Source organism: Mobula birostris, chromosome 2 (genome assembly GCF_030028105.1).
Source record: "Mobula birostris isolate sMobBir1 chromosome 2, sMobBir1.hap1, whole genome shotgun sequence".
In the NCBI taxonomy this organism is placed as follows: Eukaryota; Metazoa; Chordata; class Chondrichthyes; order Myliobatiformes; family Myliobatidae; genus Mobula; species Mobula birostris.
The window spans coordinates 132,963,321-132,977,617 of NC_092371.1; the positions used below are offsets into that span (position 1 = coordinate 132,963,321).

A 14,297-nucleotide genomic window follows, 5' to 3' on the forward strand; every position below is an offset into this window, starting at 1 on the left:
CTGACTTTTGAACTCAGTGCCTTTACTATTAAATGCAATCACCTTATAGGCTTTCTTAACCACCCTATCAATTTGTATAGTCACCTTCAGGGATCTCAAGATCCCTCTGCTCATCAACAATGTTAAGGATCTTTACATTTGACCTACAAGATGCATCACTTTACATTTGGCCGGGTAAATCTCCACCTGCCATTTCTTCGCCCATATCTGCAGCTGATCTATCATCATATTAATGTGCCATGTCATATGATATGGGTGATCATAGTCTTCTATCTTTCTTAAATCTGAGAAGTTCTGATAAGCTCTTCAAAGCTTTTGCCTGTCCATCCCTTGATGTAACTCATGAATGTCGTGCGCTGTTGATCTCTCCTGTCACTACAAGATGTTTGAACTTCTCTTTCTGCAGTACATGTTCTAAAAATTCCAATGGCTGTTTCCTGATTAATGATATCAGCTCTCTTCCTATGGCTTTTCACAACACTTCCTCATTTGTTACTTTGTCCTTCCATGATATTTTCATCATTCTTCTCAAAAACCACACTTTTGCAGCTTCGAGTCCTAGCTCATTTTGCTTTGATATTCTCCAGCATCCGCTTTCATTTGTTAGTGTGGAATGAACATAGCACAGCAACACTCTGATCTATATCCTGTTGTATCTTTTGCCAGTCTTCTACGCTATCCACAACAGCACTAATCTTCCTATCTTCTGTAAATTTACTGACCCACCCATCTACATTTTCATCCAGGCCATTAAATACATGACTTATAGCAGATGTCCCAGTACAGATTTCTGGGGAGCTCCACTAACCACAGACCTCCAGCTAAAATAAGTTCCTTTGGCCACTACCCTCTGTCTCCTATGGCAGCGGTCCCCAACCACCGGGCCGCGGACGGGTACTGGGCCACAGAGCATGCGCTACCAGGCCGCGAGGAAACGATATGATTTGGCGATATGAGTCAGCTGCACCTTTCCTCATTCCCTGGCACGGCCACTGTTGAGCCATTACCCGCGCGTCATCCATTTCAACGCGGGAAGGAGATCAACTCCTCGAGCTTGCAAATGACGGCGGGCTGAAAAGTCTGTTTGACATAACATCTCTGCCGGCATTCTGGATCAGAGCCAAGGCTCAATATCCTGAGATAGCCACGGAAGCACCGAAAATGTTGCTTCCATTTCCAACATATCTCTGCGATGAATGTAACAAAAACTAAATTGTGGATTAGACTGGACATAAGGAACCCCATTCGAGTATCGCTGTCCCCCATCACCCCTCGATAGGACTGTCTTGTTGCAGGAAAGCAAGCTCAGGGCTCCCACTGATTCAGCGATATCGGTGCGTTGCAATGATTTTATAAGTTCATACGGGGAAAATATGCGCTGTGTTTAATATCCAAACGTTACTTAAAATGTGATGATGCTATTGACTTATATAACCATATAACAATTACAGCACGGAAACAGGCCATCACTGCCCTTCTAGTCCATGCCAAACGCTACTCTCACCTCGTCCCATCGACCTGCACTCAGCCCATAACCCTCCATTACTTTCCTGTCCATATATCTATTCAATTTTTCTTTAAATGATAATATCGAACTTGCTTCTGACACTTCTACTGGAAGTTTGTTCAACACTTACTTCAAGCTCCCCTGATAAATGACTTATCGCTATATTCATGCGAGGAAAATGCGCTGTGTGTTTAATATTAAATTCGTTAGATAAAGCCTTTTAGAAACGAAATTGAGTGTATTAGCCACTTATCACCGATATTCCGGTTGTGATTAACACCCCCCTCCGAACAGAATCGCCAAAAACGATTTGTAGAAAAATAATCGGCATGTGCGCGCATGCACGAATAACACATGCGCACTGGTGCCCGCGCAAGGCTTCATGGTCATTGTAGTCTTTCTCTGGGTAAACGCAACGTATCTGACTGCTACTCTTGTCCGTAGGCAACCATACCGTCCCCTCCCCCCCCCGGTCCGCAAGAATATTGTCAACATGAAACTGGTCCGCACTGCAAAAAAGGTTGGGGACCCCTGTCCTATGGCCAAGCTAGTGCTGAACCCAAATAGCCAATTCACCGTGGATCCCATTCACCTTAATCATCTGGATGAATTTCTCAGGAGGGTCCTTGTCAAAGACGATACAAAAATCAATGTAAACAACATCTCACAGCTCTTCAAGGGTCACCCTCATCACCTCTGAAAACTCAATCAAGTTAGTAAGTCATGACTTGCCCTGCACAAAGCCATGCTAGCTCTTCCTAATTAGGCCATGGTTTTCCAAATGTTCATAAATTCTACATGCCAGTCTTAGAACATAGAACATAGAAGTTTACAGCACATTACAGGCCCTTTTGCCCATATTGTTGTGCTGACCATGTAACCTACTCTAGAGACTCCCTAGAATTTCCCTAGCGCATAGCTCTATTTTTCTAAGCTCCATGTGCCTATATAAGAGGCTCTTAAAAGACCCTATTGTATCTGCTTCCACTGCTGCCGGCAGTGTATTCCATGCACCCGCCACTCTCTGTGTGAAAAGCTTACCCTGACATCCCCTCGATACCTATTCCCAAGCACCTTAAAACTATGCCCCCTCGTGTTAACCATTTCAGCCCTGGGAAAAAGCCTCTTGTCTATCCACATGATCAGTACCTCTCATCATCTTATATACCATTATCAGGTCACCTCTCATCCTCTGCCGCTCCAAGGAGTAAAGTCCAAATACACTCAACCTATTCTCATAAGGTACGCCCTCCAATCCAGGTAATCCAATCTTCTGGGATCTTGCCTGTGGCTAGAGGATACAAAGATAATAGTCAAGGCCCCAGCAACCTCCTGCTCTCTCAATTGCCTGGGATATATCCCTTCAGGCCCTGGGGATGTCCACCTTAATGCTCTCATCACTACCTCTCCTTTATCTTGAATTGCCCTAGTATATCAATACTCTTAGCACTAATTTCCCTATCCTCCACCTCCTCTCCTTAGTAAGTACTGATATAAAGTTCTCAGAGGACCTTACCCACATCCTCTGCATCCAAGCAAATGTTTCCCCCCTTTATCCTTGAGTGTGCCTATCCTCTTTCTCTTGATGTGTGTTATGGAGTGCCTTGGGATTCTCTTTAATCATACTTGCCAAGGACTTTTCATGCACCTTCCTGGCTTTCCTAATTCCCTTCTTGAATTCTCTTCTGGCTTCTTTATAATCCTCAAGGGCCCTGTTTGATTCTAGCTTCCTAAGCTTTACATACTTTTCCCTTTTCTTCTTAACTGAATTCATCATCTCTTTTGACATCCCAAGGTTCTCTTACCTTACTACCCCTGCCCATTCTACTTACTGAACATACCTGTTGTGTACTCTGTGCAGTTGGTCTTTAAATACCCTCCACCTGAGAGAGGTGGACTTGCCCAATAACAGCTGTTCCCAATTAACTCTCCCTTGCTGTCATAATTTGCCCTGCTCTAATCTAATACTCTCCCACAAGGTCCATACTTATCCCTGTAGCTATCTTAAAACTTAAGGAGTTGTAGTCACTGTTCCTGAAATGTTCATCCACTGAAAGGTCAATCACCCACTAGGTCCAATACAGCCCTCCTCTTGTTGGATTATCTACATAGTGATTTAAGAAACCCTCCTGGGTGCACCTAACAAATTCTGCCCCATCTAAACATCTTGAACTCAGAAGGTCCCAGCTTATATTGGTGAAGTTGAAGTGCTGCATGCTTTAAGTTCTTAACATTAAAATACAGACACTTTAAACTATCCCTCTCATCATATCTATTACTTTGCTCCTGGTGCTTTTTACTGGTCCTGACATCTACACCTCTCTCCATCCCTCCACTTTCTGGCCATGTGCTCTGGTTCCCATATCCCCACCAAACTGCGTTAAGCCCTCCTGAGTAGCACGAGTGAATTTCTCGGCCAGGATATTGGTTCCTGTCCAGTTTTGTTGGAACCCGGCCTTCTTGTAGAGATCACCCCTCCTGCAGAAAAGGTTCCGATTATCCAAGAACCTGAACCCCTGCCCCCTGCACCAGTTTCTCAGACAGTCATTCAACTATACTATCATCCTATTCCTGCCCTGACTAGCACATGGCATTGGGAGTAATACAGAGATTATTACCTTGGAGGTCCTGTTCATCAGCTTCTTCCCTAACTCCCATACTTACTGTGCAGGACCTTTTCCCCTTTCTTCCTATGTCATTTTCCCCTTTCTTCCTATGTCATTGGTGTTAATGTGCACCACAACCTCCAGCTGCTCACCTTCCCTCCCCGAGAATATTCTGCAGCCACTCTGATGCATCCTGGACCCATCTGCAGCCACCAAATCTCCTGTCCATCAACTTAACTGTTGAGTCTCCTCTTACTATCCTCTGCCTGACTTTACCCTTCCCTGCTGAACCTGCGAGGCAGCCACAGTTGCCACTAGTCCGGCTGTTGTTGCTGTGCCTTGATAGGTTATCCCCACCCCAGCAATATCCAAAGGGAATATACTTGTAACTGAGGGGAATAGCCGCAGGAGAACCCTGCACTAACTGCTTACTCCCCTTACTTCTGGTTGTCATCCATCTACTGTCTGAAGCCTGTACTCTGGGTATGACTTCAGTAAAAGTTTCATCTAGGAGTTTTTTCAACCTCCCAGATGGTCCTGAGTGCATCCAGCTCCTGCTTCAGCTTCTTGACCTTGTCAGGAGATGAAGTTGAGTGCATTTCCTGTGGATGTAGTCATCAGGGACACTGTTAGATACTTTGAAATCCCACTTCTTACAAGAGGAGCATTAAAGTGCCTTAACTACCATACAGCTTACACTTGTTATACCTTTGGCTCTAACTCATTAAGCTTAAGTTCAACAATCAACTAAATGATTCCAAAAGACTCGGCACCCATAGCCTTTGCCTGTTGCCACCAGAGCTTGTTGAGGCAAAGCTTCCCTCTCTATCTCTGCTTGCTCCCACAATGGCCACTCCACATGCAACTTACTACTTTTAATTGGCCCTTGCTAAGTTACTAATAACCCAAGGAATCTCCCACTCCATAAACAAGTCCCGACAAGCCCACCCAACTTGTTTATTAAAACAAGCACGTAAAGTCCACAAGGAATGTCTTTAACTCACTCTGCAATCTGCTCCACGGACAGCTCCCAATAAACCTGGCTTGCTTTTTAAAACTGGAGATTGAAGGGTGACCAGTTTGAGGTATATAAGGTCATAAGGGGCATAAAAAAAGTGAAAGCACAGTCTTTTCCCTAGTGAGGGGATGCTAAAAAGAGGGCATAGGTTAAGATCAGAGATGAGGGATTTAAAGGGGAATCAGGGCAGCTTCTTTGAGTAAAGGGTACTGTATATTTGGAATAGGCTGCCAGAAGTAGTGGTTGAGTTAGGCCCATTAGCAACATTTAAAAACCATCTAGATCAGTGCGTGGATAGAAGAGGTTTAGAGGTTATGGGCCAAATGGGCAAATGGGACTAGCTTACTGAAACAGTTGAGTTGAAAGGCCTTTTTTCCATGCTGTATGACACGACAGCGTATAGCATGGTTTTACCTGTAATATCTGTAATCAAGATTAACTATTTAGATTTGTGAAGGGCAGAAATACAGAGTTTGGACTTGACTTGTAGTTTTCAGTTAGAGAAATGTGAAACTGTTAGTATAGATTCCCTTTGTATTTTTATAGACATACTGGAAAAAAAAGTTACTGATTTTGTTGCTGTTACTTTTCAGCTCTTACAGTTGGGCATATAAGAAAACCGAGGTTTCCAGTTAGTGACAAATTGGCAAGGCTTTACTGTTGCAAAGTCAATGTCTGGAGTGTTAAGTTGTAAGTAGGTTGGAAGATACTTTTATGACTGCACATAGCACTGAAAGGAATAAATACAAGAAACAAGAGTAAGGAAGGGAAATGGATGAAGTAATCAGTTTATTATTGTCAAATGTGCAGATATACAGTGAAAAATTATTTTGCAAGCCATCTATTCAGATTGTTTTGTCATTTGTGTACATCAAGGTAGTAAAAAAATAACAATGCTGACAAGTTTAACAGTTATACATTGTGCCGTTCAGGTAGACAATAATGTGTAAGGGTCACAGGTGGTTGATGAGATCAACAGTTCATCTTTAGTAAGAGATTTGATCAAGAATCTTAAAACAATGAGATAGAAGCTGTCCTTGAACCTGGTGTGTGTGTTCAAACTTTTGTATCTTCTGCCTGGGGGAGAAGAGAGATTGACTGTAGTGGAAAAGGTTTTTGAATATGCTGTTTCTTTTCTGAAGCAGCAGGAGGTATAGACAGAGCCAGGTGTCTCTATGAACATGCATGAAGTATCTCTAGGTTTGTCAGTGCAAAGCAGAAGTATAGTTTTGAGGGATCTCTCAAGAGAATTAACAGAACAGCATGGGACACCAGCAAGGTAAGATAATGTAGGTCTAAAATGTATCATCAGTCTGATGGAGTTAGAAGTGAAAAGTCTCTAAGATGTCCATGTGTTCACATTGTCAATGTACAATTTTGTTTATTACTTTGCAGTCGGTATCCTTGAGTATTAGAGCACCAAAAAATTACTAATTTGATAGCTAAATGGTGGGTTGTGAGGATACTTAGAGGAACTTCTGGATTGTTTGTTCTGTAGAAGAGATGTCCTAGGGAGTATTCTTGATTCTTAAGGGAACAGGTTAAGAACAAATAATAACCAGAAGTAGGTGGAGGAGAAAATGCTGGGATAGCCCAAGAATAAGCCTCCTTTGTACAGCCATAATTAGTTGCAATATCTATGATTCTACATTGTAACAAAATGTTGATTTGGAGAATTTGTGTGGTCACTTTGAGTTAAGAATGAATTAATGATTTTGAAAAATGTTTATTTCAACAGGGAAAATGGTGGCAGTAGGAACATTATTTCAGAGCAATATACCAAAGTATTGGCATAAGTGTGTCTTATTTTGTGAAGTATTAATAAATCCTAAAGTAAATTCCTCATGTCTAAGGGCATATTCTTAAACCTAACAGTTCTGTGGTGTCATTGATGAATCACTGGAGCAGGGTTGATCTAGATTAGAAAGTTATGCAGACCATTTGATTTGATTCTTGTTGGTAATCTTTAAAACCTTCATAGAGTTTTTGGGAAACTTTATTCAATCCTGAATGTATTTGGATCCTACAACAATGTTCTTTAGCATACTTTCCTTGCCTGGCAGTTACTATGTTTCTTCCTTTCTTGCATAGGTTCCAATGTGGAGCTTAAAGAAGACAAATGTTGGGAGAAAGTGGAGGTGTCCTCCAATCATCACAGAGCAAGCAAGCTAACTGACAAGAATACCAAAACGTACTGGGAATCGAATGGTAGCACAGGGTCTCACTATATTAACATATACATGCACAAAGGGGTGGTTATCAGGTATGTCTCTGCATTGGCTCAAACTGGAGGATTCAGTTAGCTTATTTTGTGTACTATACAGTGTCACTATTACACCATTTTAATGTACACTTTCTCTCCCTTTCTCTTAAAATTTTGAATCTGTCTTCCATGAAGGTAGGATTAAAGGGTCTGTTTCTGTGCTGTACAACTCTATCTTTGTAACCCTTGATATGAAGGAGAAGGAATTGAACAATTGGATTTGATCAGCACATAGTAAGAGGACGAAGTAAGATGAGTAGCATGTTTAAAGTGCTTAAATCACTAGGGTCCATTCTGATTATAATGTTAACTTTTGGCAAATTTGTAATTTAAAAAGAACTCCAGTATACAGTTTGTCAACATTTATAGAAGTGCAGATTAAAAATAAGCGGGAAACATAGGTAACATTTAAGTTCATTGTTATACAGGATGGAATCGGGCTGATTTAAGCTCAGCTTCCAGCCTAACCTTCTTTGCCTCAATGATTCAAGTGTTCTTCTGGACACTTGATGCTGTATCAGACCTGGCCTCTCTAGACTCTCATAATAAACCTCCATCTTGGGCAACGTCCTGGTGAATCTCCTCTGTGCCTTCTGTGCTGTTGCATGCTTTCTATAGTATGATTTTAATGACCTTTTATTACAAGGGAAGGTCTGGTCTGACCAAGTTGATTTAGATTTTTTTGAAAAGATATTAGTCAAGTTCATTAACACAATTTTGGTGAATTGTTTGACAAAGGAAAATGAAGATCTATAGGAACCAGGGAAAAGTATCAACTTATTTCCAAAATTAACTTGGAGGTAGAAAACTTAGCTTATGGTGGATAAAGTTTTGTCATGTTTGAAGCATTTATATACAAGTGCTTATGTACCCCATCACTAAAAGCAAATATAAAGGTTTAGCAATGGTATGTTGTCTTTCATTGCAAAAGGATTTGAGTAGGGGAATAATAAGACCTAGGAGCAAAATTATGCCCATTGAGTTTTCCACCATTCCATCATGGCTGATTTATTATCCCTCTCAACTCCATTCTCCTGCCTTCTCCCCATAACTTTTGACTAGATTAATCAAGAACCGATCAATCTCCTCCTTAAGTATACCCAATGACTTGCCCCGCACAGCTGTCTTTGATAAAGAATTCCACAGATTCGCCACCCTCTTGCTAAAGACATTTTTTCTCGCATCTGTTCTAAATGAACATTCCTCAATTCTGAGGCTGTGCCCTCTGGTCCTAGACTCTCCAACTATAGAAAACATCCTCTCCACATCCACTTTATCCAGACCTTTCATTCTTCTAAACTCCAGTGAGTACAGGCCCAGAGCCATCAATCACTTCTTATATGTTAAGCCTTTTATTCTTGGGATCATTCTTGTGAACATCCTCTATTTCCATTGTCAGCACATACTTTCTTAGATAAGGGACCCAAACTTGCTCTCAGTATTCCAAATGCAGTTTGACCAATGCCTCATAAAGTCTCAGCATCACCTTCTTGCTCTAGTCCTCTCAAAATGAATGGTATCATTGCACTTGCTTTCCTTACCACTGACTCAACCTGCACATTAACCTTTAGGGAATCCTACATGAGGAGTGTCAAGTCCCTCTGCACCTCTGATTTTTTGAATTTTCTTCATATTTAGAAAATAGTCCACACCTTTATTCCTTCTGCCGAAGTGCATGACCATATACTTCCCTACATTATATTTCATCTGCCACTTCTTTGCCCATTCCCCCATTTAAGTCCTTCTGCAGGCATCCTGCTTCCTCAACATTACCTGTCTTTCCCCCTTGGCCACAAAGTCAATCAATTCCTTCATGTAGTTCATTGATACAAATTGAAAAGAAGCTGTCCCAACACCCATTCCTGTGGTAACCCACTAGTCACTGGCAGCCAACCAGAAAAGGTCCTGCCCCTTACTCCCACTCTTTGCCTCCTACCAGTCAGCCAATTTTTTATTCATTTTAGCATCTTTCCCATATGACCATGGGCTCTTTATTTTGTTAAGCAGCCTCATGTCAGCACCTTGTCAAAGGCCTTCTGAAAATCAAGTAAACAACATACACTGACTCTCCTTTGTCTATCCTGCCTATTATTTCATCAAAGAATTCCCACAGATTTGTCAGGTAAGATTTTCCCTTTAGAGAACCACACTGACTTTGGCTTACTTTATCATGTGCCTCTTAAGTACCCTAAAACCTCAATAATAGACTCCAACATCTTTTCAACCAGTGAAGTCAGGTAAATTGGCCTATAATTTTCTTTCTTCTGCCTCCCTCCTTTCTTAAACCATGCCAGAATCTAATGATTCTTGAACGATCATTACAAAGGCCTGTACAATTTCTTGAGCTACCTCTTTAGCAATGGTCCCCAACCACCGGGCCGCAAAGACGTGCTACTGGGCCGCGAGGAAACGATATGATTTGGTGATATGAAATGATATGAGTCAGCTGTACCTTTCCTCATTCCCTGTCACGCACTGTTGAACTTGAACACCCCCCCCCCCCCCCCCACACCCCCATTGGCCGGTCCGCAAGAATATCGTCAATATTAAACCGGTCCGCGGTGCACAAAAGGTTGGGGACCCCCTGCTCTTTAGGAACCCAGGGATGTAGTCAATCTAGTTCAGGTGATTTGTCTACCTTCAGGCCTTTCAGCTACCCCAAGCCTCTCCTTAGTAATAACAGTGACACTCACTTTTGCCGCTGACAGTTGCATATCTGGCATTCTGCTAGTGTCTTCTGCAATGAAGACTGACACATAATGCTTAAGTTGGTCTGCCATTTCTTTGCCCCTACCCGCTATACCCCCTACCCCATTTTCTAGTGATCGATATCCACTCTTATCTCTTTTACTCCTTAAATAGCTGAAAAAACTTTTTATATCCTTTCTTATTTTATTGACTAGCTTGTCTTCATACTTTATTTCTTCTCTCTTTATGGCTTTTATATTGTAGTTATCTTCTGTTGTTTAAAATCTTCCCAATTCTCTGCCTTCCCACTATTTTTTGTTATATGCTCTCTCTTTTGCTTTTATGTTGTCTTTGACTTCCCTTGTCAGCCATGGTTGCCTCATCCTCCCTTTATTATACCTCTTCATATTTGGGATGAATCATTCCTGCACTTTCCAAAATTTCCCCAGGACCACCAGCCATTGCTGTTCTGCTGTCATCTCTGCAGGTTTAATTGTGATTACTGCCTCCTAAGTGTTCCTTTACCTTGAGCTTCCTAATCAAATCTGCGTCATTACATAACACCCAGCCAATAATTGTAGTTCTCCTGGTGGGCTCAACCACAAGATGCTCTGAAAGGCCACCTTGTAGGCATTCTAAAAATTCCCTCTCTTGGGATCTAGCACCAACCTGATTTTCCCAATCTATGTGCTTATTGAAATCTCCACATGATTATTGTAATGTTGCCCTTTTCACATGCTTTTTCTATCTTCCTCTGTAATTGGTAGCCCAGATCCTGGCTGCTGTTTGGAGACCTGTATATAACTCCCATCAGAGTCTTTTCATCCTTGCAGTTTCTTAACTCTACCCACAAGGATTCTACATCTTCTTATTCTACGTCACCTCTTTCCAAGGATTTGATACCATTTAATACCAAGAGAATCATACCGCCCTCTCTACCTTACGTGCTCATCCTTTTGATATAATGTGTATCCTCCCAACTAAGGCCTCCTTTCAGCCACATCATACCTACCAATCTCTAAGAGCTACAAGATCAACTACCTTATTCCATATACTGTGTGCATTTAAATATAGCATCTTCCACGTGTATTTATTAGCCTTTTTGATTTTGGCACCCTGTTACATTTTAACTCATCCCATTGATGGCCCTATCATAACGTTCTTCCTCACAGTCTCAGTACACACTGTATCTACTTGTATACAAACTGCCGCATCCTCAGCCCTGAAACTAGTTCCAATCTTCCTGCCAAATTAAATTAAACCTACCCCAACAACATTAGCAAACCTTCCTTCAAGGATAATTGTCTCCTTCAGGTTCAGGTGTAACCCGTCCTTTTTGTGCCGTTCATGTCTTCCCCAGAAGAGACCCCAATGATCCAAAAATCTGAAACCTTGTCTTCTGAACCAAATTTTCAGCCATGCATCCATCTGCCAAGTCATCCTATTCTTATCCTTACTGCACATGACATGGGCAGTAGTTCACCGATTACTACCCTGGAGGTCCTGCTTTGTAACTTTCTGCCTAACTCCCTATATTTCTCTTCAGGACCTATTCCCTTTTCCTACTATGCTGTTGATAGCAATATGTACCATGAATTCAGACTGTAAACTCTTCCTTATTAGAGTGTGGTGGATCTGATCCGAGACATCTCTGATCTTGGCATCTAAGAGGCAACATACCATCTGGGTGTTCCTTTCACATCTACAGAGTCGGCTTTCTGCTCCAATTATGGAGTCCTCTTTCACTACTGCATTCCTCTTCTCCTGCTTTTCCTTCTGAGCCACAGAGCCAGAGGCCTTGTTGCTGCGGCTTTCCTGCAGTAGGTTGCCCCCCCTCCAATAGTATCCAAAGTGGTATACGTATTATTGAGGTGAACGGCTGCAGGGGTACCTTGCACTGGCTACCTATTCCCTTTCCTTCTCCTGACAGTCACCCAGGGACCTGCCTCCTGCAACTTGGGAGCTATGGGGAGATAGTCACCCCTATCTATCACCTCATTTTACTCTATGAACCAAAGGTCATCAAGCTGCAGCTCCAGTTCCTTAACATGGTCTCTATGGAACAACAGCTCGATGCACTTTGTGCAGATGTAGTCATCAGGGAGCTTGAAGGTGTCCCAAATTTCCGACATCCTACACAAGGAATATTGCACTACCTCTGTATCTATTCTTAGTGCATTAACTATATATTAACTCGTAAGCTTTTCTGTAGTAACAGGGAAAAAAAACTTACTGGAACCTCTGCCTTTTGCAATGCACCTCTTCAACAATGGTTGCTCCGCTTACACTTCCTTTTTATTGGCCCTGTGCTGATTGCTGCTCACCAATATTTTTTTAAAATAAAAGCTGAAACGTACCTGAGCTCTTTTTGAACCACGTGCTAAAATAAAGATTTCTTGCTACATTGATATGGGGCCTTGTTGAGACCTCACCTGAATTGTGTGCAGTTTTGGCCCTCTAATTTAAGAAAGGATGTTTATGCCATTGAGAGTGTAGTAAAGTTTCACCACACTGATTCTTGGGATGTTGGGAGTGCTGTATGAGCAAAAGTTAACTAGGACTGTATTTGCAAGAGCACAAAAGAATCGGATGGAATCTCATTGACTTCTGCTTAGAACAACACAGTATAGGGACAATACATTTGGCCCACAATGTCAGCACTGAACAGGATGCCAAATTAAGCTTAAGTTCCGTATGTCTATATATGATCTATATCTCGCCATTCCCTACATATTCATGTGTATATCTAACAACCTTTTAATAGCCACAATTGTATTTGCTTCCACCATTACCCATGGCAGTGGAAGTTTAAAAGAATTTAACATGGCTGGGCAGGCTAGCTGTTTCCACTGGATGAGGGTTCACTGTTTCAGATTACAATGCAAGAAGTTTAAGGCTTGGATAATATATTTTTGTTAAAGAATACAAGCATGGACTTCGCTATGACTGAGAGCAGCACAGGTAAAATTGCTGAAAATACTAAAGATATATTTCTAGATGCAAAATGTATCATGGCGTTAAGGGGAAAGAGCTAGAATATGGTATTGATATCAGTAATCAGCAATGATTCTATTGGACGGCAGAGCAAGCCAGAAGGTTAGAATGGCTCACTACCGTGTGTGTAAAATATACTGGTCATTTTGGCTTAAACTTAGAATACTATTTATTTATTGAAATGTAGTGCGGAGTAGGCCTTTCCGGCCCTTCGAGCCATGCCACACCACAAACCCTGATTTAACTCCAGCATAATCATGGGACAATTTACAATGACCGTTTAACAACCAGTACGTCTTTGGACTGTGGGAGGAAACCGGAGCACCCAGAGGAAACCCATGAGGTAACGGGGAGAAGAATAGTGAAGTTATGGTTGAACTGCATAAAGCATTAGTTGGGCCATGGCTAGATTACTGTGAATTCTGGTCATCATTGCCACAAGAAGGATGTGCCAGCATTGGAGAAAGTGATGAGTCAATTTATGATGAAAAATTTAGTTAAATAGATTTACTGGGGAGGATTATTGCAGAGTCATTGAGTCTTGTGGCATAGGAGTAGGCTATTTGGCCCCACTCATTTGTGTTACCAAGATACCAGGGTGCTCAAAGCCTGTGCCCTTCAGCTATGTGGAGTACTTCATCATGTCTTCGACCTGAGCCGAGGCTCCGGAGGGTTCCTGTGCTGTGGAAGATGTCCTGCCTCGTCCCTGTGCCGAAGACGCCACGCTCCAACGGCCTCAATTGACTACAGACTGGTGGCATTGACCTCCCACATCATGAAGACCCTGGAGAGACTTGTTCTGGAGCTGCTCTGGCCTATGGTCAGGCCACACTTAGATCCCCTCCAGTTCGTCTACCAGCCCCGACTAGGAGTTGAGGATGCCATCGTCTACCTGCTGAACCATGTCTACACCCACCTGGACAAGCCAGCGAGCACTGTGAGGGTCATGTTTTTCGACTTCTCTAGTGCGTTCAACACCATCCGCCCTGCTCTGCTGGGGGAGAAGCTGACAGCGATGCAGGTGGATGCTGTCCTGGTGTCATGGATTCTTGATTACCTGACTGGCAGACCACAGTACGTGTGCTTGCAACACTGTGTGTCCGACGGAGTGATCAGCAGCACTGGGGCTCCACAGGGGATTGTCTTGTCTCCCTTTCTCTTCACCATTTACACCTCAGACTTCAACTACTACACAGAGTCTTGTCATCTTCAGAAGTTTTC

The 14,297-nt window shown here is 42.3% G+C and overlaps 1 protein-coding gene across 5 annotated transcripts in view; it reads left to right on the top strand.

The window, feature by feature from the left end:
• Positions 1-14,297, top strand: part of LOC140191307 (cullin-9) — a 332,978-nt gene that overhangs the window by 165,613 nt on the left and 153,068 nt on the right. For all 5 annotated transcript variants that reach the window (XM_072248616.1, XM_072248607.1, XM_072248588.1 and 2 more), the window contains one exon: positions 7,223-7,394. In XM_072248616.1, the coding sequence (XP_072104717.1) occupies positions 7,223-7,394 (172 nt within the window). The remainder of the gene's footprint in view (positions 1-7,222; positions 7,395-14,297) is intronic.